This window comes from Talpa occidentalis, unplaced genomic scaffold, assembly GCF_014898055.3.
Source record: "Talpa occidentalis isolate TD23 unplaced genomic scaffold, MPIMG_talOcc4v2.1 talOcc4.9, whole genome shotgun sequence".
Lineage (NCBI taxonomy): Eukaryota > Metazoa > Chordata > Mammalia > Eulipotyphla > Talpidae > Talpa > Talpa occidentalis.
In genome coordinates this window covers 77,774,885-77,801,844 of record NW_023605305.1, presented here as the reverse complement: position 1 = coordinate 77,801,844, position 26,960 = coordinate 77,774,885, and the positions used below count along the sequence as shown (strand labels likewise).

Genomic DNA, 26,960 nt, shown 5'->3' with positions numbered 1-26,960 from the left:
CCCAGATGTCCCCAATGCCAGGCCCTGTGCTGAGGCACTTTCTCCCCTGGTCTTTCTATCCTTCCAATGACCCTGTGAGGAAAAGTCTCCGTTTTCTTCTTCTTCTCCTTATATCATCATGTAATCTTACAGTAGGAAACTGAAGAGAGGCTGGGACTTGCCAAAGGCCATACAACCAGACCCGTGTGATTCCAAAGTCCCGATTTTTTTGGTTGTCCTCTCTTCCCTTTATACGAGTTTGCCTCCCGGGAGCTTCCTGCCACTTGTCCAGCTTCCCAACCCAACACGAGACCTTTGCTGTCCTTTCCTTTTGCAGATACAGTTAGGTCTGTGTGTGGCAGTTGCCCACGGTGCTCTGGGTCATGGCTGCCTCCAGGGGCTGTGTGCATGCTCTCCCCTTATGCCTGCTGTACTCTCCTTCCAGTTCCCCTTGAGGAGCCCCAGCTCTCCTGCTTCCGAAAGAGCCTCCTCAGTAACGTTGGTTGTGAGTGGAGTCCTCGAAGTCCCCCCTCCCCGATGACCAAGGCCGTGTTACTGGGGAGGAAGCTGTAAGTATCCCCTGAGCTGGGCTGTGTCTTCTCTGTCCTATTGAGACCCTGGGCGTGGGGGGAGGGGCTTTCAAAGGTGGCAAGTGGGACTGGCTGGCCAGTGATTCTGAACTTTTACCATTGGAAAGTTTCCTTTGGGGCGAGAAGGAGGAAACAAGTTGGAACAGAGACTTGCTGGACAGTGTGCTAGGAGCTGTGTCCTGCTAACTCTCCTGATAGCCATGGGAAGTGGGCACTATTCTTCTCTTTTAATAGATGGAGAAACTGAGGTTGGGAGATTGACTAACTTGTGATGGGTCATCCAGCTAGTAAGTGGTTCTGTTGGGAATCAATCTCTGTCCTCCTTCCTCCCACCCCAAGTGCCCAAGTTTGTTCAAAATACAAAGGTCTTGGAGGTAGCTCTGACGAAGATGCAGATGTCCCTGGGTCCTTCCTCTCTGACAGCCCCTCAGGAGGGGTGGGAAGACAGTGAGTCTGCCAAGTGTGGGGTAAGAACTCCTCCCCAGAAGGAAGGATTGGCAGATCAGAGATCCTGATGCTGCCACTCCTGGTGCAGAATCGCAGGTGGGAGGTGAGCCAGCTCTTTATCTGCGTCTTCACTCGGGGTGTTTGTGTGTGTGTGTGTGTGTGTGTCTGTGTGTGTGTCTGTGTGTGTCTCTGTGTGTGTATGTTCTTTTTAGACTCCATTACAAAGGCAGAGGAGAGGCAGTGGTGATAGGGTGGGAGAAGGAGCTAGGGTAGTAGGGTACGAGGTCACAGCCACCTGGCGGGGGTTCCTGTGTCTCCAGGAAACACAGCATAAAGTGGGGAACCTGCGATGAGTTCAGGCAGGTAGAAAATGCTAAAAACAAGTATACCTCTGTGGTTTTGCCTGTCTCCTTCCCAGACGTAAGGCCTTCTTAGTCCCGATATTTTCAATTTGCACTGTCAATCATTAGAACATCAAAAACCTGAGAGGCAAGTCGACAGAGTGGTTTAGTTTCCACTGTGTCTGTCTTCAGAGTTGCCTGGCAGTAATGTTTATGCTTTGGTCTCTATGCAGAAATGCGTCGATTGCCCATCTGTGGCTGACACAGCTGCCTGTAGGACGGTTAGCTTGTTCTCTCAATGGGGAAGCCCCGAGATCTCCACGACCCACATCTGGGTTTGGATAGAAATTTGGGCCTTGAGGCATTGTTCCATAGTCAGGATGTTCACAGTGGCTGGTAGCTCTTACAATCAGTCCACGGAAAGCTTATTCAGTGGAACTTGAAGTATTGATAGAATGCTTTGTGCCTTGAAAGTAAGCGTGAGAGAGGACGAGGAGCTTTAGCCCACACTTCTGCTGCCAGCAGCCTCAGGCCCTTCCATCCTCCTCCTGGTTTGTCATAATTATTGACCTTTAAAAAAGAGTCTCTACACGAGTAAAATTTGCTTCCATAAAAGGGGCATCTGGTTGTACTGAGAAAGAGGCGGGGGTAGGTGAGACAACTGTGAGAGCCTCAGGGCCAGCACACACACAGGCCCCACCCAGACCCTGGGACTGCTGGCCGGTGAAACAGGTCCCTGGAGAGAGACTTTGTGTGACCTGCTTTTTTCTCTTGGTGTGTGAACACATTCACCCCTGGTCGCCCTGCATGGACTCACCCATTCATTCCACGGGTGATTTCAGCATCTGCTGTGGCTACACTCTCCTGGGGCTGAGAGAGAATAAGTTGGGGCTCCTGCCCTTAAACTTCAGAGGTGGGCGTGCCTATAGGCCAACTCACGGCCACCTTCTCGGTGTTCAGTGTTCGGCAGTATTGCAGGCAGGCGCTCCCTCAGACTGCGAAGGGGGTGGCCCGGGATCCAAAACCCTGTCAGGGGTTAGGGATGCGTCACCCCGGCAGCAGCGCTGCCACGGCCTCACATGCCCACACATGTCCTGAGTGGGTGAAGTCTCAGGCTTCCAGGCCAGGTGGGATGGTGTCTGACTCACCTTGAATGTCTCCAGTGATGCAGAATCCTTGGCTGGGCTCATCTGCCGGAAATACCCCCTCCTCCAGCATGCTGTGTCCCTCGAGTGGCATTTCCGCTGGGTATCCTTGCTACTGAGGGCAGGTCTTTTTTGATAGTGCCTGAGGCCAGGACCTCTCTGGACTCATTTCTGATGCCCCACAGAGCTGAGCACGCAGGACCTGGCAGGACACTAACATGCACTCCTCAGCCAATACCCCAGGGCCCTTTGGTTTAGGACCTTTGACCCCGCCGTGCCAGGTGCTAAGCTAGATGTTTTACTCTCATTTTTCAGTGAGTTCTTACAAACCCCTGCGACCTGGGTGTTATTAATATTTCCATTTTCAAATGAGGTAAAGGAGCCTTGAAGATGTTGACTAATTTACTTAAAGTCACAAGAGCTAAGTGTGGGGCTGGGATTAAACCCTGGGGTCAGCCCCCCTTTTCTCCTCAGCTGAATAAGTGCAGACTGAAAGCCAGCCCTGTCCTTGTTTTGCTCTGGCAGTCAGAACAACCCACTGGAGGACTTCCAGGAGCCGTGCCAGTATTCCCAGGAGTCGCAGAAGTTCTCCTGCCAGCTGGCAGTCCCAGAGGGAGACAACTCTTTCTACATAGTGTCGCTGTGCGTCGCCAACAGTGCTGGGAGCAAGTCCAGCAGACCCCAAACATTTCAGGGTTACGGAGTCTGTAAGTAGGCTCTTCCAGCCCCTGCCCTTTTCAGCTGTTCCCTTCTCCTTTGCTTCCGCAGGCTTCTTGGAGGGGTGGAGAGGGTTTTGCTGAGCAGGTGCCTCATGGGCTTTACCAGCCAGAGGTCAGGCTGTGGCTGAGGCCAGCCCTGTCATGACGTGCAGGAGTCAGGGCCAGGGGTCCTGCGGTGGGGGCTTGCAGTCTTCACCAGCAGCCACGCTCCTTCCCCACAGTGCAGCCAGACCCACCTGTCAACATCACGGTCACTGCTGTGGACAGAAACCCCCGCTGGCTCAGAGTCACCTGGCAAGACCCCCCGTCCTGGAACTCTGATTTCTACAGGCTACAGTTTGAGCTCCGCTACCGGGCCGAACGGTCAAAGACATTCACAACATGGACGGTAAATTCTTCTTTTACTTCTGGACAGAAAAGTGCCCCAAGAAGCTCAGGGATAGGAAAAAGAGTATACTAGAAGGAAAAAAAAAATGGTTTTGGAGTTCTGCCTTGCAAAGCCTTTCCTGCATGGCCTTGGATAAGATTCTGAACTCTTCTGAGCCTCAGTTATCCCCTTGGTAAACTCGGAATAATAACGCCTGGCCAGGGCCTCCCCGGTGGCGCAGCAGTTGAGCGCTGGGTTGAGAAGCTGCCCGCAGCCTCTGCAGCGCCAGTTCGATCCCCGGCTGCTCCCCGGCCACTGGAGGAGGGTCCCACATGGCGCGCGGACCTCTCCTGCCGCCCGCTGCTCCCCTCAGCAGTGTACTTTGGTCCGTCTGCCTGCTCTGCTCCCCGCTCTGGCTCTGGTGAATTCTCTCACCCTCCCGCGCTTCTGACTGTACCCAGTGCTTGTATAAATAAATAAATAAAAATAAATCTTTAAAAAAAAAAAAATAACGCCTGGCCAGTCTCCTGTGTGCAGGCCTGTCAGTGGTGTGAGTTTGACCTGGGAAGAGGGCCTCTAAACACATGAAGGGAGTGGCTTTGGGAGTCTGTGGTGGCTGAGGGCTCAGTGGTTACCTACAGCTTGGCCGTGCAGGCCCTGAGGGCAACCCCCATCTTGCTCTGGCCCCCAGTGTGGTATGAATGTCTGGAGCACCTCTGCCCAGCTGGGTCACTGGCTAGACCTGGCACAGGTTGCAGCCAAGGGGCAGGAGGTATCCAGGGCACCCTTGTCTGCACGGAGCTGCCTAGGCCCCGCATAAGTCACTGTGCCTCCCTGCTTCAGGTCAAGGAGGCCCATAATCACTACATCATTCGAGACGCCTGGAGTGGCATGAGGCATGTGGTGCAGCTGCGAGCCCAGGAGGAGTTTGGGCATGGGCTGTGGAGCGAGTGGAGCCATGAGGTCTCCGGCATCCCTTGGACAGGTACTGTGGCGGGGCGTGGGAGGGAAGTTTCAGCTTCTCTACTCTGTAAGTTACCTATCATTATGTAACAGGTTATTCCAAGCTAGGAGTAACTACCAGCAACTATTTATGGGCTCAAGATTCAGAACATAAATCAGGTCGACAACTTTTGTGCTGGCATTGCCCGAATCACCCAGGCTTGCTGCATCAGGCCTGCGTGTCTGACATGCCTCACTCATGCACTGGCGGCTGGTGCTGGCTGGTGGCTGGGGCCCGTGTGGCAGAATTACCCTGGAGCTTCATGGGAAGAGCCATAAAGAATGTGTCGTTTTATTAAATGCACCATTATTTTGAATACTTTTTACTCTGAAAAAGATGTTAAAGGTAATAATAACTGCTTTTGGGGAATTAATGAAATCAATGTATCTGTTATAGAACATGCAAAATTCCAGAAAAATAGGGAGATAATAATTATCACCAGTATTTTACCACTGAAAGAAAACCAGTGAGAACATTCTGGTATATTTCTTTCCTTTTTCTATGGGAGTGTGTTTCTTATGAGGATTCCCATGTTATTAAATATTTCTGGGAATGTATTGTTTAGTAACTGCATGATTAATGGTTTATTTTTTTTAACCCATGGGATTTTTTTAAACTTTTTTTTTTTTTTTATCAAATTAATACATGCCCATGGCAAGGACGCAAAGAAGGGCTAATAATAACAAGCACTGTCCCTTGCTCCACCCCTTCCCATTTCTAGTCCTGCTTTTTAGGGGAAGCTACTGGACTTTCTGTTTCTAGTTCTTCTGTTGAGGCCCTTGTTAACTCCAGCAACAAGCCAGTATGGCTGGGTGTTTTTCTTTTCTGAGAAAACAGCTTGAGATATTTTGACTCCTTCCTATAAAAGATTAGGACTTAGCAGACCTAGACCCAGCGCAGGAATTTCCCTGACTTCAGCCTAGAGAGTGGTCACCCAGCTGTGCCTGAATGCTTCCAGCACAGGAGAGCTCACTGCCTCTTCTACCCCGTTTCATAGTTCCTGGCATTGTAGAATGACTACCAGGCTTGCTTCACTGTCCGCTCTCTTAGCCTACCAGCATAATTGAACCAAATTAGTTGTTTTTAAATGCCAGGCAGTTAAAACAAAAAGAAAGAAGAAAATACCCATTTATTAGGTATGTATGGATAAAAAGGAAAAGAAATGACATCAATGCCCAGGCCCAACCCTATCCCTGTCCCTTTCTCCCACTCATGGACCCAGGGAGAAGGTGTCTTTTTCAGTTGAGGTTTACAACACTGTATGTGATTCCCAGGTAGAGGTTTACACCTTTAGTGATATACATTACGCCCACCACCAAGGCGCCATTATAGTGCTCTGGGCTCCTCCCACACCCTGCTCGTCCCACTCCCCCTTCCCTCTGGTAGTCTTGATTACAGTCAGATTTCTGGAGTTTGTGATTGGCTTGGTCTTGTCTGACCCTTTGTTGTGTTTCTTTATATTCCATATAGAAGTGAAGTCATCTGGTATTTGTGTTTCTCCCCTGACTTATTTTGCTTAACGTTATCCCCTCCAGTTGCATCCATGTTGTCACAAATTGCAGGAGTGGCTTTTCTTTTTTTTAAGAGCTGAGTGGTCTGTATTTTATTTTATTTATTTTAAAAGATTTATTTATTTATTTATACAAGAACCAGGGTACAGGCCAGATGCACGGGAGGGTGAGAGGATTCACCAGAGACAGATTGCGGAGCAGAACAGGCAGACTGACGAAATACACTGCTGAGGGGAGCAGCGGGCGAGACAGGAGAGGTCTGCGGCGCATGTGGGACCTCGCTGGCCGGCCAGGAATTGAACTGGCGCTGCAGAGGCTGTGGACAGCTTCACTGCGCTGCACTCAACCGCCTGCGCCATCAGGGGAGGCCCTGGTCTATATTTTATAGCTGCGTATATATACCGCATCGCCTTAATCCACTGCTCTGTTGCTGGGTACGTGTGTTATTCCATGACTTGGCTATTATAAATATGCAGTGAATGTAGAGTGCATGTATCCTGTGAGTTGGTATATTTGCATTCTTCTGTAGATACCTAGGAGTGGGGTTGCTGGATCATATGCTAGATTTCTTTTTTTTTTTTAATAGAGGCGTGTTTGTTTGTTTATTTATTTATTTGTTTGTTTGTTTTGTTTATACATGCACTGGGTACAGTCAGAAGCGCGGGAGGGTGAGAGAATTCACCAGAGCCATAGTGGGGAGCAGAGCAGGCAGAAGGACCGAAGTACACTGCTGAGGGGAGCAGCGGGCGGCAGGAGAGGTCTGCGCGCCATGTGGGACCCTCCTCCGGTGGCCGGGGAGCAGCCGGGGATCGAACCGGCGCCGCAGAGGCTGCGGGCAGCTTCGCAACCCAGCTCTCAACCGCTGCGCCACCGGGGAGGCCCGCTAGATTTCTTTTTAATCTCTTGAGGGGAGACTAGGCTGCGCATTCCTCCCCTAGAAAGGATGCTGTGATGTAATGGCGTTTCCTCCTCCCTGATTTTGCAGAGTGGGGTCCTTGGAGATCAGAGGAGTGTGGGGTTGGGGTGCAGGGTTTCCTATTTGGATGTATAATATCAAGTGCAGGGGCAGGTTCTTGTTGACACTTTCCCCATCTGTCCATCAAGAGCAGAGGCAACTTTTTATTGGACCTTCTTTTCAAGAGCTTATTTCCTGCTAAGACCTGGATAAGAAGTTCCACTTCTTGAGGCTTAGGTCACTTAGTAAAACCATTTAAGTAAATCAGAACATACCTCCAGCTAGTTTGTGTTGACCTGTCCATGGTAGCCTTTGACTTGTATACACTTTGAGCTAAAACATTCATTATCTGCATGTCAAACACTAAAATGACCTTGGGAACCTTTGCAACACGAGAAAATGATCTACAATGTGCAGAGGAAATAGCCCAGCTACAAGCCCACACTTGTTTACCTTTTATACTAACCACTTAATTTAGATCACAGTTTAAGAAATCCTGTTTTGTTAGAAAGCTCTTTCTTTTAAAAGTTTAACTACTATAAAATATACATAATTTAAAATTACAATTTAAATCCTCTTAAGCGTACAGGTCAGTGGTATTAAGTACATTCACTTTGTGGTGCTATCATCACTACTGTTTATCTCCAGAACTCTTCCATCTTACACGTGTACCAATTAAACATGTGGCTTCCCACGTGCAGGAATTTCCCTAACTTAAGCACTGGAAGCATTCAAGAGCAGGCTGAGTGGCTTCCTACTCCCAATCCCCTCCCCAGGCCCTGGCAACCGCCGTTCTACTCTATGTCTTTATAATTTTGACAACTTTATTACCTCATAAGTGGAATCATACAGTATTTGTCTTCTTATGACTGGCTTGTTTCACTTAGCATAATGTGCTCTAGGCTTATCCATACTGTAGCAAGTGTCAGAGTTTCCTCCCTTTTTAAGGACAAATGATATTTCATCGTAGGTGTACAGCCACATGTCACTTAACTGTTTCTGCTAACAACACGACGAGGATATAATGGCTGTCCCATAGGTTGTACCATTTGGCCTAGGGTGTAGCAGGCTGCACCACCTAGGTTTGTGTGACTACACTCCATGACATTAGCACCACCGCGAATTTGCCTAATGATGCATTCCCGAGAATGTAGCCTGCCGTGATTGTATCCTGTCATAATCAATGCATGACTATACACCCCATTTTGCTGTTCCATTCACCTGTGGATGGACACTTTTGTTGCTTCCACCTTTTGACTGTTGTGAAGAACGTAGCTATGAACATGGGTGTACAAATATTTGTTTAAGTTCCAGCTCTTAATTCTTTTGAATTGTTAGAAATGGAAATTAGGTCCTATGGTAGTTCTATTTTTAATTTTTTGAGGAAATGCCATTGTGTTTTCCACAGTGGCTGCATCACTATACATTCTCATGAGCAATAAACAGGATTCTGATTTTTTTACATCCTCGTCAACACTTAAATTTTTTCTTCTTCTTTTTTTGATAATAGCCATCCTAATGGGTGTGATGTGATGTGGTTTAGTTTGCATTTCCATAGTGATTAGATTCCATAGTGAAAAGATTCCATCTTTTCTTGTGTTTATGGACCATTTGTATGTCTTTTTTTTGGAGGCTGTCTATTCAGGTAGAAAGTGATTTCTCATGTGAACCTAACCTGGCCGCACTGGGTTTTGCCTTCAGTTGGGATAACCCTTGACAAGTCTGCTAATCTGATCTCCATGACTTCTTCTGGAACTTCCAGAGGACCTGCATCTGCCTGGCTCCTCTTCCCAGGCTGTTTTCCAGCATGGCTGCAGGCTCCTCAGGTGTCTGATCACCTTCCCCTGAACGTGGCCTCATGTATGAATGTCCCTCTTTAAATTGTTGCTGTCCTTCCCAGTGGCAGATGGTGTGGCATGGCCATCTGGCCAGCTCTGGGCACAGTCTCTGACTTTCTGGCCTAAGGCTGCCCCTGTGATTGCCTGTAGTGACCATGTGAGCTCAGATAGAACATTAGACTTTGCCTCATGCAGCTGAAGAGTTTAAGTTCTCCATCTTGTGAATGTGCGGTTTGGGGGCCTTTTCAAAAGCCCAGTGGTGAATCTATTCAAGAGAGAAATTAGCTGCTCTACTCTCCACTGAGGGAAGACAATAGGACTTGGATGGTTCTGACTCAGAGGGATTTAGGTCAGCTCTTCCGGAAAATGAGAGGAAGCTTAGCAGGTTAGATGGTTATGTGGCAGCTTGGGGCATGTCAGTGTACTGGATACAATGTCAGTGGGCTTCCCAACCCCAAGGGTCTCCAGCTGTAAAAGTTCAGCCTGGTGTATGGTGGTGACAGAGGCCATGGGAAGCACGTTGGACCTGGAACAAGGCTCTTTGACCCTTATAAAGTTACCTCTCAGAGACTCAGCCTTTTGTCTGTAAAGTGCAGATGTGACCTGTCTTGTCCCTCAGAGAGTTTTTATGAGCCCAGTGAAAAACAATCCATTATAAATAACCTGTATTACAAATGTAAGGGGACTGGCAATTACAACAGTGTTGGTTCTTGGGGTGAAGAAAGTGAGTGTTCAGAATTCCTACCCGGGATACCATCCTGGACCCACTGAATCTGGAGGGGAAAGAAGGAGGATGGTTTGAAAGTGTTCCCAATTACAGAAGATGCTAGAGGGCGAGGAGGGGGTGCCCCTTGTGTGATTAGGCTGTGCAGCAGAGTTTCTTAGGGTGGTTAGAGAGAGTGGGAAAAGCTTCATGGAGGAGGAGACATTTGAGTTGCATCTTAGAGAACTGTTTCAGGTCCAAAGGGGGTTATAGGCAGGGAAGGGCAGACACAAAGGCTTAGACCGTAAACAGGGTTGGGGGGCTGTTTGTTGAGGCTGGAGCATAGGTGTGTGGGTGGGAGGGCTGAGTGGAGCAGGTGGACCCCACCATGAAAGGTCTGCTTGAGAGTGGGGGCAGTGAGCTGAGGGGCCTGGACTTCTGGGGGTGCTGCCCCCTTGAATCTGGGGCCTGGATGGGCGGCAAGTCACACCGTCTCGGGGCTCATGCTCGGGCTGCCAGGGACAGCATCTGTGATAGTGGCTCAGCAAGACTGTGCCATTGAAGTCAGAGTGGGAAGAGGACAGGGGACAGGCCAGCAGCTCCCCCAGAGTGAGTTTCTCCCATGTTTACCTCTCTGATAGCACTGGCAGGGCTGGTGTCCAGAGAGTCTGCGGTCCCAGGAGACCCTTTGCAAAGCAAGCTTGGGGGAAAGTGTCGGGGGCAAGTTCTTAAGGCACAAGAGGGTTATTTTTCACCCTCTTAATTCCCTCTCATAGCCTGCACACCTTGACCCAGAAAAGAATTAGAATACATGACAGGTGGATAATAGACTGGACCTGTTCACTTGTTGGAAGACATGCTAGAGGTTTGCATTTGCAAGGCCTTTGGGGAGCCCTGAAGCCAGGGCTGGGGATCCTCTGGCAGGTGAGGCTCCCTGGCCTCCATCCCCGCAGCTGCGTGTTATCACCTCAAGCCCTCTGGTTATCCCATCTCTGGCGTTCATTTTGTGCTCCTCAGCAACCCTAAGTGGGAACTCCTGCAGATTCAGGAGCATGTGGACACACATTTCTGAGGTGTCTAGCCCTGCTCATGCCTCGATGTGGTGCCTGTGTGTCCCCCTCTCTCAGAGTGCCCTCCCGCAGCCTCACCATTCCATTTGTACGTGTGATTGCTCAGAGACTGCTTTTGAGTCAGACGGATTCTGGCCCTTACTAACCTGACCTCTTGGAAGTACCCATCAGACCCTGCATTTGTGAATTAGTCAAATGGAGATAATAATGTCTGCCTCAGACCGCCCCCCCCCCACCCCGCCACAAAGCCACAAAGCTACCATACAGGTTGTGAGAATTAAACAAGATGGAAAGCAGTTAGCACAGAGCCTGGCGTGTGGTCAGCACACAAGAATGTCGGTGCCACTGTTACCTGTGTCTCCAGGTCAAACCTGTCTCTGGTTTCACATCTGCACCTGCCCCGACATCTGCCCCGGTCTGCCCTCCTGTGCCGCATGCTTGGCATGACTCAAACTAAACACTTCACGTCCCTTGCAAACCTCCCTGTGGTCCTTGTCCCGTGAGGGACCACCTGGCCAACGAGCCCAGCCGGGACATCTGCAGGGCCACACGCCAGACGTCGCCTCACTTGTCCAGGTTTTGGCCACATATTGACAGGGTTCTTACAACACCCCTTTCAACAGCTCTCCCGTCTGGTGTGCCAGCACCCTCGTGCCCACCATATCACTGCTACAGGCACTTTCTGAATCACAAGCCCGCACTGCCGCTCCCACCGCCCCCCCAGGTGATACTGACTCGCCTGAGCTTGGCCAGAGGGCCTTGGGCTGCCACCTCTCCCTCATGCCGGGTGCATACTCACCTCTCTCCAGCTGGACCGCAGCTGGCCCACCACCTCTGCGGGGTGTCTGGCCTGCCTCACGCCCTGCCGCCTTCTAGTGACCTTGCTCCTCCCTCGGTTCCCATCCCACATCACCTCCTCCACGTCCCGCCCACCCCAGCCCCTGACCATTGTCAGAGGTTCCTAGACTTGGGGATTTCACAGGACTGTAACATTTTGAGAAGTATTATGGGAACCAGATAAGGTCACGGACTTTAATTTTGCTAAAGCCATAAAAATGAAACAGCTAAGTTGAAAATAGCTACCGCCACGTGCTGTGACCATTATTTTACAAAAGAGTGGCACAGGCTCTCCTTCATGAACAGGGCAGAAGCTCAGGACGACAGGCCCCCACACATGGGGTTCGTGCTCACTGTAGGCTGTGTTGTTCGCCTTTCACCTCAGACCCTTAGACCTCTCACAGCCCCTGCTGGGTGGAGCTCCACCTGGCTGAGGTGATTTCCTTCTCCTCAGTGAAGTGGTTTATTTATTTGGTTTTTTTTTTTTTTGATTCACGAAGGGAGGAGCAGTGATTAACTGGTTGGTGGTTTACAGACTGTTGGAGGAAGGTGTGAAGTTGGGTGAGGGAGGAGGTGCTGGGTGGAGGCTGCTGCTGTCCTCAGCCTGTGGGCCCCCTACTCCCCCCTTCCTGTGAGTGTCTGACTCTGTGGCTGTCCCTGTGTCCTTGTTCCCTCATGTCTGCCACCCTATGGCCTCCCCTTCTTTCTTTTCCCTCTTTCTAATCTCAGCCCATTCCTACTTTCCCTTTATACGCCATCCCTTAGTTTCAGTTAGTAGCTTAGATCTTAATTGGTCATGACATACAAATTAGAAATATTTTGCTAGAAAAAAATGTTTTATGTTCTCTGTCCACCTCCCCTGCAGTCTTATTGAGATGTAATTGACATATAGTATTAAGTTCAACGTACAGCATAATGACTCATAATTTGTATATATTGTGAAATGACCACACCAGACCTGGTTAACATCCATCACCTCACATACTTACAATTTTTGCCTTGTGCACATACTTATAATTTTTTCCTTGTGCTAAGAACCTTTAAGATCTACTCACAGTGTATACAATACATGATTGTATTGTATACAAAACAGTATTATTAAGTATAGTCACCACGCTGTACTTACACCCCCAGGACTTCTGTTCTCTGTTTTTAATTGTTGGGTCAGTTTTTAAGCAAATAACATTGTGCACCAAGTCAGAGCTAGGTGCTCTCAGCACGTGATCTCAGGCCATCTGTTTGGGAAGGAGCTGTCCTTCTTGTTTAGAAATGAAGAAACAGGCCTCCCTGGTGGCGCAGGGATTACAGACAGCGCTATCAAGCTATCGCCAGCCACTGCAGCACGAGTTCGATCCCTGGCCGGCCAGCGAGCTAACCCACATGGCACAGCAGACCTGCCTTGCCTGCTGCTCCCCTCAGTAGATCTGCCTGTTCTGCTCCTCACTCTGTCTCTGCTGAATCCTCTCACTTCCCCCATTCCCCTCGCACCTCTGGCTTACACCCCAGTTCTTGTATGCATAAGTAAGTAAGTCTTTAAAAAAAAATAGAAATGAAGAAACAAAGTCTGAAAGAGGTTAAGTGTCTTTGCCAAGGTTACACATCTGGTGTGAAGGCCTCTGTCATCTTACATTGGATTTCTTTATTATAATCCCCCAGCAAGCAAACTGAAACCAATTCTCAAATTAAGGGACATAAGTTTCTTGTTTTAAAACTCAGGTGTGGGAAAAAAACCTCAACTTGTATGGTCCTCTGTCAATCTCATTGGGGCATTGTCATTCATTCATTCATTTTGTTATGAATATAAAAGTACACCTTTCAATCTTGGAAATATTAATATGATGAAAACTACCACTGTTATGTTCCTAATAACCTTTTTTCCTAAGTGAGTCCCTATAAGTGAAATTTTATTAGCGACATAGTTTTTCAGCAAGATGCCAGGCCTGTACTAAGTACCACTCTTACAAAGATGAAGAAGATATAGTTCCTGAATTTGAGAAGAGTTGAGTGGAGATGATTTTTAAAATAAAGGTGGGGAAAGTTTAATTCTTGAAGTCAGAAATTTTTGCCACTATTTCTTACAAAAGTTTGGGCAAATTATTTAACCTCCCTGTGCCTCAGTTGCCCCATCTGTAGAGTGGGGGATAACAGGACCTATCTCACGTATTGTGAGGATTAAATGAGTCAATTCAGATAAAGTGGGTGGACTTGTCCCTGGCACGTAATCAGTGCTCAGTAAATATTGGGTATTATTATTACTACCACTGTCACAACCTGGCACACGGGGACACAGGGGGCACATGGGACATGGGGATCATGGGACACAGGGGGCATGGGGAGGATACAGAGGGCACAAGAGGATAGAGGGGACATGGGGGGCAGTGAATGATGGTTCCTTCCCTTCTTTTACCCAACATGCTAGCTGAAGTGAGGCAACAGGAAATATAATATGCTTGTGGAGAAATAGAAAATGCTTTTGTTTAAACAGAAAAAAGTTATGCTCCCTGGTGTTGATGAAGCTCCACAGCCATCTGAGCCTCAGTGTCTTTGTAAAATTGGGCTAATAGTTCCTGCCTCCAGCAATGCCGAGGAAGGAGTGAGCCACGACACAGGCCAACCAGGAGCTGGCTCTGGAATAGTGCTGATATTTTATTAGCATGCTATTAGTGTTATTAATCTAACTCATTCCCCCCGAGACCCAGTTTCTTCATCTGTTAAATTATTGATAACAATGCAAACGTTGTTCCTCTGCCTTCCATCTTAGGAACCCCCAGGATTATCCAAGGAGCTTTATAAAAATCTTGTGATGTATGACTTAATTTTATTCTATTAGAAAAACTCATATTCATTCTGGTAACATTCTGGGTTATTTGAGATGTTACCAAAATAAAATTCCCACTTTCTGCTGAGAAATCTGAGTCAACAAAAGTTAAATGTCCCTCTCTAGACACATATCATGATGGGGGTCGGAGCTGAGGGTAGAAGCCATATAGATCTCCCATTCTTTCTGGAAAAAACCTCTCTGGGGTTGGGTAGCCTTTAGAAAACCCCAAAGTCTGGGAACCATCCCTAGGTTCTGGGACTGTAGGCCTTGGAGGGGCCTAAAGGGCCATAGTGACACTGAGCTGGGTTTGGGGACTGCCAGACTGAGGGCCCATGCATGGTCAGCCGTGCTTTCTAGTCATTGCTGCCCCAGCTCCTGCTTTTAACCTTCGTTCTAGTGCCCCGTCCCTTCTGTTCGTCTGTAGGTCACCCCCAGCTGTGAGTCTCACTGTTCTCTGCTAGGCTAGGGACACAAAGGGTTAAGAGACTGTACCCCTCCCTGGAATCCTAGGTTCAATTTGGGGCTAACTTGCTGTCTAACCTCAGACAAATTGCTTTGTCTCTGGGCCTCTTTGCACAATAGGAGGATGAGCTTTATCTTTTGGCCCTCCAGTGCTGCTAGTGCGTGGTTTTCTCCCCTTCTGGGCTGGCATATTCCTACTGGAAATTCACTCAGGAGCAGAAGAGCGTCACCCTCTTCTTTACCCACTTGTTAGTCCATATTCTACTCCTGGCTCAGGGAGGCTCCACATCTTTGTGTAAGGCATTTCTGTTGTGTTTGTAACTTCTTGATGGAAAAAAAGATGAACTAAAAAAAAAAATTTTTTAAATCCCGAGCATTCCACCCATTGCTTGTGATGGGTCAGCTCCTGGTCCCTTGGGCCCATGTTTGCTGCTGAGCCTAGCCTTGGCCTCAGCCTCGGCCTCCTGCTGCTTTGGGGGTTTCTGCAGAGAAACACTGTTCCCGTGGAAGGGAAGCGCCCTTGTGAGGTTGCCTGGTCCACGCCCTTTCTCGGACAAAGTGTACCCAGCCTGCCCAGGCGTATGAGAATTTTTTGTTTATGTAAAATACATTTTATTACAAAAGGTACATAAAAGGAAATAGAAATTTTAATATCTGTTGGTATGTATTCTTCCATTTTTTTCTTGCTGTATGTGTATGGTATATAATATACCATAAGTAATGAGAGAAATATATTTTTCTAGAAACTTTGGCTCATGCTATATGACATCCTTACATATTTCATAAAATATTATATAATACCCTCAGCATTTTTCTAAAACATTTTTAAGGCTATTTACAACATAAGACTAGATCATAATTTATAAAATTAGTCCTTAAGGAGGGGGGATTTGATTATTTTCAACATTATACTTTTCTAAAAAACATTGTTCTAAGCTTTACTCTGCTCTGGAATAAGGTGGGCTTTCCTGGCCCATGACTCATTAATAATGTCCCTTTTCTCTCCCCACAGAACCCAGGCCTTCTCAAACTGAGACGGAGTTTGGCCCCTCCACGCAGGTGAGTGAGCTCCTGTTCTTGTAAAAGGTCAGGGCTGCTGAAGCCACCGGCTAGGACTGAGGACTGCACCAGGCAGAATTTGGCTCAAACCTCGGCTCTGCCACTTACTATTAGTGTGTTGTGGGCAAGTTACCTGTCTTTTCAAGTCTCCGTGAAACGGGGAAATAGCAGTTAGAGCCGCTGGGCTGGCCTCTGGAACTGCTCTGTCTTGAGTGACTGTTGTTTCTTCATCTCTGAGCTTTCGGGACCCTGTTCATGGCTTAGCGCACACCTCAGATTCAGTTCATCCATGCCCTTTCCCTGGGCACTGCCGGCGTCGTAATTTTCTGGAAAGAGGATTACCTCTGAAGCTGCTTAACAAATCCTTGAGTAATCCAATTTCTCATGCAACTACAGTGCCTCCCATGGCCCTTAATTCCCTAAATGCTAGGCTGGGAGGTTCAGCCACCCTGGAGCTGGGCAGCACAGGGAAGGAGTGCAGAGTCCTGCCTCTAAACAATGTTCCATGGAGACTGTCGGGCACTGGAAGCCGCTCCAGGGTGAAGCCCATGCCTGTGGGCCCGAGAGCTCCCGGGACAGGGTGTGAGGAACTGACACTGACTGAAGATTGCCGAGCCCTGCCAGGCACTGAGTCTTGCTCTTGCTATCTCACTTGCTCCTCAAAGTAACTGAGATTCAGAGTGCCAGGGTGGTTGTGCCTGCAGAGGAAGAAAACTGACGCCCGCTTGAGTTAGGAAACCTGCCCATGGTCACATAGCTAGTAAGAGGTGGGTCCAGGATTCAAGTCTGGACTTTCCCCAGCAAGTGATGGTACCTCCACCTGGCACCAAACCTGTAGGACAACCACCAGTCCAGCGCATCTGCTGAACATCTCCTCTGGAAGGTGTTGAGCCCTTAAGCTTTTGATGGAGAGGCAGATGGGAGAAATTCCCACCTAAGCAGGCAAGGGGTAGATAACAAATAACACAAATAATAGAGCAAAATTTGAGAGTGCTGGGTCAAAAATAGAGAGGCCCATTAGATGGAGAAAGAGGGGATTGGATGGAGCAGGGAGGGGTTGGAAGGGTGGGGGGTACCTGAGCTGGGTCCTGGGTGATGGTGGAATCCAAAGAAATGGATTATGGGAAGGAATGTCTCTTTCAGGTACCGACTACTTCTGCAGACAATGAAGATTCTCTTTCTATGGATTCTGTAAATGCAACAAGCCTCCCAGGTAAGGGCTGCATATTGTGGTATCCCTGTGGTCCAAGGGGAACAGAAGACTTGTCTGCAGAAAGTCTTTCCTTATTTGGAAATGTTGACGGAGGGTCAGTCTAGTAATGGAAAAGATCAATGTCAGGAATATTCTTTTATTACTTTATATGTCCAAATTTGATAGTGTCGACTAAGAGAGTGAGGGGACCAGAAAAGTGGAATATCTCACAATTGGCCCACAGTACAAATGAATGGGCATGAATCCACCCAGGTCAAGGTAGATTTCAAAGCTTCTGATTTCTCATAGCTGTAAGATGTGAAAACTGAACATTTGCATCAAGAAAGATCACAGCTCCTTTGTTTTCCTATATGTGTGGGGTTCATGGAGTCTAGACTCCAGAAGTTCTGTCATTGAGCAGCCCTATGTGACTGCTCTTGGGCTCTCTGAGGAGGTGCCTCATTACCCTGACCTGGGTGGATTCATGCCCATAGCTGACGCTGGGTCCCCAGGCTCCACCACCTTGGTTGTAAAGTCTTCTTGCCTCAGGGTAGGGGGTGGGGGCCCTGGACATCAGACATTCTTCCTTTTCCTCCCTCGTCTATTCCTCCCACCATGTCTGGTCCCTCAACAGGTTCTGTCAGTTGTACCTGAGACATTTCCAGAAGCTGACCTCTTCTCACCACCACCACTTCTAACACTGGTCCAGTTCCTGCTAGTCCAATTGGACCAGGAGAACCGGTCCAGTTCTCACCCTTTGTGACTTTAGGAACTGCCTGCTGATCCACAGGCTTTTACTTTTACCCCTAACAGACTCTTAGTTACTCTAGAACACAATTCAGGCTCTCCCTGGATCAACACTGTGTCTCTCAGAAAAAAAACCAAAGTCCTAACAAAGCCCCTAGTCTTTGTGGGGTCACGTCCTCCTTTCTTCAGAACTTGCACTATCTGTCGCCTCCTCCGTCTCCCTCTTCACTCTGCTGCCTTGCCATGCTTGCTCGTCCTTGGAGCACATGTTCTACCTCAGAGCCTTTGCACTTGCCACTTGTTCTGCCTGGATGCTCTCCCCTTGACCTCCTCGTGGTCAGCTCCTTCATACATCTAGGTCTCTGCTGAAATGCCCTTCTCAGGGAGGCTTTTCCTAACCACCCCATCAGACAGAGCCCCCCAACCCTGCCACTCTCTTCTTCCTGTGCTTTGTCATCATTGCAGCTGCCATCAGTGAGGCCCCCAAACCTTCTGTGCCTTGTGGGGCAGGCTGAATGCCACTAAAAAGCCACTCTGAAAGTGAGTGGGTGCCTGTGGCTGGCCGCAGTTGCTCAGATGCTCTGAGCTTGAGTGTTTCTTGTCAAGTGGTGGATTCCTGGGGTCTGTCAGATGATGCTGGGGATTACTCTTCTAGAGTCGCCTTTGGCCAGATAACTGGCAAGCTTGTCAAGTGGCCCGCTGGTTAACAGAGATGTTTCCTCCACCAGGCGTAAGGTTCCTTTGAGGGTTGTGACAGTACCTGCTAAGTGGTTTTCTTCTCTTCCTTCTGCTCCCTTCCCTCTCCTCCTTCATTTTCCCTAGTGAAAGATTCTTCTTCCATAACACTGCCCACATTCCTGGTGGCTGGAGGAAGCCTGGCCTTCGGAGCGCTCCTCTGCATCGGCATCGTCCTGAGGTGAGATGGGCCCCTGGGGGTGGCCCTGTGGTCTTTGTTTCCCTCCTTCCCTCCCTCCCTCCCTCCCTCCCTCCCTCTCTCCCTCTCTCCCTTCTCTCCTTCCTTCTCTCTCTCTCTTTTTCTCTTTCTCTCTCTCTTTCTTTTCTTTTCTTTTTTTAAAAAAGATGTATTTATTTATGCATTCAAGAGCTGGGGTACCGGCCAGAGGTGTGGAGGGTGAGAGGATTCACCAGAGACAGAGTGGGGAGAAGAGCAGGCGGATCTACTGAAATACACTGCTGAGGGGAGCAGTGGGAGAGTCAGGAGAGGTCTGCTGTGCCATGTGGGTAGCTCCCTGGCCAGGGATCAAACTCGTGCTGCAGTGGCTGTGGATAGCTTCATAGGTTGTGTCTTAACCCCTTGTGCCACCAGAAGCCCCCTCTTTCTTATCTAGTGGCCTTGTCCTGCTAGGGTGATGGCAGTGGACCAGAGAGCCATGAATGCTTCAAGACATCTTTCAGAGGTAGAATTGACAAGTTTTGTGACCGATTAATGAAGGGAAGGAAGAGACAGGAGGTGTCACGTCTAACCCTCAAGCTTCTGGCTTCAGCAATCTGGCAAAGGCCAAATGGCCCTGGTGTCATGCTCTAATATTGGAAACACTGGAGGAAGAACAACTGAGTGAAAAAGGTGATTCCATTTTGGGTGCACTAAGTTCGAGGTGCCTGTGAGAACTCCAGGGGGACAGAATGGTAGGCAGTTCAGGATATTACAGCAGGTAGAAGGCAGTGGAGAGCTGGGAGAGGCTGGGGATGAGGCTGGTGGCAGCACCTATGGAATTCCAACTCTGAAAAGTTGTGTGGGGTGGGAGGGCCCGAGAAAGGGGCTGAGAGGAAGTGTCCTAAGAGGCAGAAAGAGGGAAGCCTGCTTGTGAAATCCACGGGGACAGAGTGTGTGAGATGTGAAGCAACACCTCAGCTCTGGGGTTGCAAGAGAAACATGACCTATCCTGTCGTCTGAGAGCCACAGACAAAAAGGACTAAGGTACCATGTAAGAAGCACCAGAGCACAGGGACCTGACCAGACATCCTTGCAAATATTGCATGTCTGAAAACAAGCATACCTCCTGGGCGCCTCTGAATGCCCGGTCCTAGTGCCCTCCTGTCATGGCTAGGAAACTCGCATGCTGAATTCATGCCCAGGCCACGCAGGCCCATGCCCCTTTCATCCCAATCGCTTTTTCCATTCTGTTTTTTTTTTTTTTTTATGGTTACTTTGAATAATTTTTATAACATTTAACTATATATATATATATATTTTTAATTTTTATATTCCCCATACAATTGCAACCCCCTGATTTTGACTCCATTCCTCCTCGCCCCCCCCACCCCAGTGTGTCTCTGGTTCATAGTTGTTTGTTGATTTTGATTTTTACTTTCTTATAGTTATTCATTTTCCTGGTCCCTTATTTAAGTTTTCTAGATTCCTGCTATGAGGGAGACCATCCGGTATTTTTCTTCTTCTTTCTGGCTTATTTCACTGAGCATGATCCCTTCCAGCGCCATCCATGTTGCTGCAAATTGCATGTGTTTATCTTTTTTGAATGCTGAGTAATATTCCATGGTGTATATGTACCACATCTTCTTGATCCAGTCATCTATTTTTGGGCATTTGGGTTGTTTCCAAAGCTTAGCTATTGTAAACAGTGCTGCTATCAACATAGGGGTGCAGGTGCCCTTTGGAATTAATGTTTCTGTGTCCTTTCTGTCGTTGTTTTTTGGTCACTCATTCAAAAGTTTGCAGATAAATCAGCTGACAGAGCTCCCAATTAATGAAGAGCAAAGAAAACTTCAAAACTTATAATCCAATGACTTTACTGTAGGAATTGGCACTAAAAAGCAGTTTTGCATCTGCTGAAGGTGTGAAAGAAGTCAGGCTGGGTCCACCCTTGGACAATGGCCCATTATCGTGATAATACAATCTGAGTGGGGGAGAAACTTCACTCCCACTTTTCTTTCTCTTCATGTGTAATTTTCAAGCGCCTCCAGTTGGCCATTGTGAGTGGTAGTGTTGAGGGTGTTGGGGAAAGAGGGGTAAAGATCTCGTTATTATTTATTTATTTATTTATTTTCCGGAGAGGTCCCTTCTCCGAGGGCATGGGGCAGGCGCACAGCCCCAAGGCCAACACGGACTTTGGGGGGGCCCCGCCCGACAGCCATGGGACTGGTGGTGCCAGGATGGTGGGGCAGGCGTCTGGGGCCTGGGGGGGAGAGACTGTGTTCTCAGGCTCCCCGCGGGCCTTTAAATATTCCTGCCTGAATGTACCAGCTACCTGGACAGAGGGGAGTGTGGACGACAGACAGACGAGGCGGGGCAGCCACAAGTCTCATTGGCCTCATACACTGTAACCCGGTCTACAGCCACCTGTGGGGTCCTGGGACCTTGAGGCTGCCTTTCTAGTCAGGTGATGAGCAACACCAGACAAGGTGTCGCCAAGACCGCACTGAAAGCTGAAGGCAAGGCAGGCCCTGCCTGCCTTTGGGTCAATAGGGGCCATAATAGCTTTCAGGCCCCTAGCTACTGCTTTCTAAGGGCTGCCTTGCCTCACCTTCAGTGTTCTAGCCTACATCAATTGGACGTCAACAGGCCTTTCTCATAACCTATCTCTTTTCCCCATGACCCCCTGATGACACGGGGTGGGGAGGGCCACCAATCCCCCAGGCTCTGGAGTCTGCTTCTCCCAGGCCTTTGGCCATGGAGTGCGATGGCCTTGAGTCAGAGACGGGGTGGGCTGCAGAGAACCCTGGGAGAGAGCACAGCTGTATCTGGAGGGGGCTTCCCACCACTCGCCTGCTTCTTGGTGAGCCCAGTGGATCTTCACAGTGACCCTGAACTAGCTTGACTGCCAAATTGATCTGCATTGCAAGATTAGCTAGATGACAGCTCAAGCTGTGCTCAGGGTTGTTTTCACTTTGATTTTGCAATCAAGTTGTGAGCAAGATGTCCAAAAGGCATCAGACGATAAGGTTCCTAACAAGTGCAGGAGCAAGAACTCACTATCTTTATGTCTTTGGGTCAGTAGGGACCATATTAGCATTCAGGCCTCTAGCTACTAACTTCTAAGGGATGCCTTGCCTCACCTTCTGTGTTCTAGTCTACATCAATAAGATTTCAACAGGCCTTTCTCATAACCCCCCACAGATCATATAGACTAAATACCATGATTTCCACTTATCAGATGAGGAAATTAAAGCTGAATGGGATGAAATGATTACAGTTTGTAACCTTAAAGCTCATGCTCTTTAGTCAAATTTAGAATGTCACAAATGAGCAAACAACCTCTAGAGGTGAGATGACTTGCCTAAGGACCTGCAACTTGTTAATAGCAGAGCAAGGAGTAGAACCCATGTCCTGAGAAGCCCCACCCACTATGCTGGCCTACTGTCAGCTGAGGTGGGCCTGTCGGTCCTGTCAGTCCACCATTGGCCAATGGCACCACTAACAAGCAGTGCCACCTCGGTGTTCTGTTAACCACGAACAGAGATGCATTAGGTAGGGAGCTGGCCAGTGTGTTCATCACAGACCTAGTTAGCTACGGAGTGGGTAGAACGTGGACAATAACTGGTTGCTAAACAACCAGAGTCCCGGAAGCACTGACAGGGCAAGCGCCTTGTGCTGAGAGCCTATTAGTAATTTATTTCCTAGCCTAGTGAGCCTTCATAATCGCCTGTATTGGGCAAATTTACTTGAAAAGAAGCCAGTTACTCCAAGTGATGAAAAATCCCTTTACTCCCTAAGTCCCTCATGACAAGGCTGAACCAAAATGGGTTGGGATGGCACTTGACAACAGGCAGGATGTGAGAGGCAGTTTGTAATAAATCTGGCCAGTCCATGATAGCATATTTTTCTCTTTAATACCTTTATTTTGTGTCTCAAACCAAGCATAGTATTCTCCTAAACATTTTCCTCGTAGTATCAGAGATCATTTTAAAAATGTAAATGTGCCATTGAAAAAGTGTGTCTTCTTCTTAAGTGCATGTCATAACTCACAGGGAGTCAATTCTACCTGTCTGCCACCATGGCCCTCCTGTTCTTTCTATTTTATGCCATTGGGCACTGGGAAAATAAGATTCTCAGAGCAGAGAAGTACTGCTCTGTAGAAATATTGCAGGTCTTGTCTCATTCCAGCATTTTAGTAACCGCAGACTCTGCCACCTCCATGGTGTCCTGGGCCACAACAGTAGCTGGGGCAGTGGGTGGCCTCTGTGGTTTTGGTGTTGGTGCTGGGGCACTACCTTTCACTACATCTTGGCTTCCACATCTTTTTTTTTAAGAGTGAGGGTTATTATGAATGTTTTTTTAGCTGCATTTTCTTTCTTTCTTTTTAAAGGTTTATTTATTTATACACACAAAACTGGGGTGCAGGCCAGAAGTGTGAAGGGTGAGAGGATTCACCAGAGACAGAGGTGGGGAACAGAACAGGCAGATCTACTGAATACACTGCTGAGGGGAGCAGCGGGCAAGACAGGAAAGGTCAGCTGTGCCATGTGGGTCAGCTCCCTCTCCAGGGATTGAACTCGTGTCACAGTGGCTGGTGATAGCTTGATAGAACTGAGACTTTAACACCTGCCTCACCAGCTGCATTTTCTTTAAATGAAATATTATGAAGCCTAAATATGTAAATTAGATGGAAGGTGGAGGCTGAAGTGTGAATGAAGTCTGCGGCTTAGCTGCTCCTCCTTTCTACCTGCCCGCACCTTCTCCCACCCCCAGGCCCTGTTCAGACCCCACCCTGGGCAGGGCAGTGCCAGGTGTGGACACCCCAGGCTGGCTGATTTCCAAGATCCCATGAGCTTAGTGACTCTTATGAAAGGTCTCATCCACCCCCTCAAAGTATTTCTAGTTGCTTTAAAAGAAACTGAGGGCAGAGACTTTTCCATATTGGTTAACTAACACCAATAGAGACTTAAACTATGTAATATGTGATTATTTGCTAAATGCTAGCTATTTGCTAAATACTGACAAGTAGAAAGAAGAAAAAAATCATACATATCTAAGACGACCACTGTTAATTTATAAAATGTAAATCAGCTGACTAACATCAGCAAAAACCAAGAACCACACTTTCAATGGGGCCCAGTCCCTGGATTCCACAGAGCAACATGCCTGTGCAATGCCACCCAGATCAAGAATACTTTCTGTCTTGATGAATTTCCACCAAGTGTTTTTCCTCTGCATAGTTTCTTGCTTGTTTCTACATAACCATGATTACTCTGTCTACAACTCTGAACCTTTTAGATTTAGTGTTCATTATAAACCTTTTTTTACAGATTATTATAAATTCTTTGTAAACCTCACTTTCCTTAGCTGCAGACTCCTCCATTAGGCAGATATACCAAAGTTCATTAGCCATCCTCCTATTATTGGGTATCTAGTTTGGTTTCTGATTTTATAAACAACACTGTGTTGAACATCTTTGTATGCAAAGTTTTTTCCTTAGCTATGCTATCTTTGGTTATAATCCCAGAAGTGGAATTCCTGGGTCAGAGGGCCTGAATATTTTGAAGGCCAGAGTGTAATGCCTGTGTCTTGAGTACTCTCACTGGGAGGAGTGTGGAAGGAACAGAAGGGAGGAGGGAGAGGATTCTACCAGGACCCAGTAAGGAACCCTACTGTGCACCCTTCCTGTGTGGTGCCTAAGTGGTAAAGCCTTAAATAACATTGTGAAGATTGTTTATTCCATTTGCATAACAGGCTAAGAGCCAGTATGGATTTAGAGCCAACTATCAATTACTTATCATAACAAGGACAGGAATAGCCTGTCGATATAAAAAGAAACCTAAGGAAAATCCCCAATCCTTGTTTTTGACATTGGTTTCCCCTCCTCCCTCCCAACCCTTCCTGGAGTAGCTGTCATTTGGTGGCATTGAGGGAGACCACCTAGCTCCCACCTGGGGGTTTTCAGGCATCAAGGTGGGAAGCAGGAGGAAGGAGAGGAGCTGGGGCCCTGGCGCCCCGGTACAGAGGGCCCCTCAGGAAGGAGACCTGACTGTACCTTTGAAGATCACTATCACCTTCCCATCTGACTTTGGGCTGTCAAGTGACTTTTCTCAGTTACTGAGCCCTGGCTTTGGGCCCGGTTCTCAGCAGTGTGAACGAAGCTGTGATCAGAGAGATGTCTATCTCCTTCCTGTTTAACATTGACTTTCCTGTCAGATGAGTCACTTGTGCCCAAGTGGTACCCATGGTTGAGTCTGTGAGAACTCACCAGCATGGTGGGAGTGGGCCCAGAGGTAGAGAGAGAGAATATTGGAAGCAAGAGGAGAGCTGTTGAGGGAAGAAGCAGCCCTTCCCTGCTGTGAAAGGGAGTTGTGGATTATCTGCTCCTGCCAGACTAAATTTTACTTCTGAGGCCCATTTTGCTTCCCTGCTAAAAGAATTCTGTCTATCTGTCTCTGTCTCTGTCTCTCTCTCTCTGTGTAAAGGATTTTGGGCCTGGTACCAATAGGCAGTCTCTAGAAGAGGACAAATTAAATTCTTGATTCCATAAGGGAGCATTCATGCCCACGAGTCTCTCAGTTTCCCCATTTGTCAACTGCATGGACAATACAGACCTATTCTCTTGGAGTGTTTTTGAAACCCCCAACTCTTCAGAATATTGCATCATTCCTGTGACAGAAAAACAGCTGATGGAATAGTTATCATTTTTTTTTAAAGCTGAAGGTATAGTTATCATTCTTTTAAGCTGAAGCCCGGGCGTGGTAGGCCCCCAGGGCAGCCAGCTGCCAGTACAGCACAGGGGAACTAAACATCTGTGTGGTTTGTCTTTGTGTGTTTGTGTGAAGGTTCAGGAAGACATGGAAGCTGCAGGCGCTGAAGGAAGGCAAGACGAACATGCACCCGCCGTACTCTCTGGGACAGCTGGTCACCGAGAGACCCAAGCCCACCCCAGTGCTGGCTCCCCTCATCTCTCCACCTGTGTCACCCAGCGGCTCTGGGATTGACAGCATGTCGAAGCACGGCCGCCCAGATGAGGGGGGTCTGCGGAGCCCTTATGACATCAGCAACAGAGACTACTTCTTCCCCAAATAGCTCACCGGTGGCCCTGGCAGGCGGGGGTGCAGGCCTGCTGAACTGTGGCCAGTGAAGCACAGACTGGTTTAGTAAAAGATGCTTCTTATTTACTGCCATTCTAGCTCATCTCAGGGGCCTGGAGCCTCCAGCATCATTGTACAGAAAGCTCTGCCCTGGTGAATACGGGTTTGCTGTGTCTGTTCAGAAGGAAGAGGTGCTTGAGTTTTAAAACCAGCCTTCCCCAAATGAGCAGCTTACAGGTGAGGGTGGCCTCGACCCTGTGGAGACAGTCGTGTCAACACCCTGCTGGACACTCGAACGGGTGGAGTCCAGCTGCTGTGCGGGCCTTGGAGAGCCCGGGCTTGGTGGGACAAGCTGCTGGCCACCCACAGACCAGACACAGTTCCACAGACTGTGCCCTTGGGCAGCGGGATGGATTTCCAGCCAAGGATCCCTCAGTTGCCTATCCCCTGGCCCACTGCTCAGTTTTGTTTTCTGGTTGAAACCTAAGTGCCTTAGCATCCAGTTTCTCAAGGCCTGACAGTGGCTTTTCATGAACCTCTGAGGCTGGGGGAAGCTCTCCCCCGTCTTCCCCACACAGCTGAGAGGTGATGGGGAATGGTATCTCAGGGCCTGATGGTTTGAAATGGAATTATAATTAGTTCCTCATTAGCATTAGCTAAATGTGAATGACAGTCCTAGGCACTTGCTGAATCCAGAAGCAGCTGTGCTGGCGGGAATTCTTTCTTTGGATCCCAGGACTTCAGGAGGAGAGAAGCAGCAGAGGCAGGAGAGTGGGGAGGGGGTAGAGGGGCTCTATGGTCCCCTGCAGTAACACAACCGAGGGGGACTGGACCATGGGGGCTAGACTGAGGGGACCGCAGCCTCTGGAAACCAACATTCTCTGTTCTCCCTCCTGCCCCCTAAAAGGAGAAGCCACATTAGAGGGGGACTTCTGCCTTTGGTGAGATCAAACTCTTTTACTCCAGCTTTGTTTATTTTGCTTTCAGCTGAGCCTGAGTAACCAGGGAAGATAATATTTATGTGAAAAGACAAAAGAACCCGGCAAGAATGTATTTTAATTCGGTTTTGAAGAAACTGCTGTTTTTTCTTGAGAGGGTGGAAGATCCAGTATTAGCTGAGTGCCAGTATATAAATAACCCGGGGAAGAGCGCAAATAACTTTGTTTAGCACAAAATTGAGTC

At 48.3% G+C, this 26,960-nt stretch overlaps 1 protein-coding gene across 1 annotated transcript in view; it reads left to right on the top strand.

Moving 5' to 3' along the window:
• The window catches only part of IL6R (interleukin 6 receptor), a 45,247-nt gene extending 18,705 nt beyond the window's left edge, over positions 1–26,542 (top strand). Inside the window, exons 3-10 of the mRNA XM_037500796.2 lie at positions 425–548; positions 3,028–3,209; positions 3,443–3,609; positions 4,432–4,573; positions 15,801–15,847; positions 16,991–17,060; positions 18,609–18,702; positions 25,527–26,542. Coding sequence (XP_037356693.1) covers positions 425–548; positions 3,028–3,209; positions 3,443–3,609; positions 4,432–4,573; positions 15,801–15,847; positions 16,991–17,060; positions 18,609–18,702; positions 25,527–25,773 — 1,073 coding nt within the window. The 3' untranslated portion in view covers positions 25,774–26,542. The remainder of the gene's footprint in view (positions 1–424; positions 549–3,027; positions 3,210–3,442; positions 3,610–4,431; positions 4,574–15,800; positions 15,848–16,990; positions 17,061–18,608; positions 18,703–25,526) is intronic.
• The last annotated feature ends 418 nt before the right edge of the window (positions 26,543–26,960 follow it).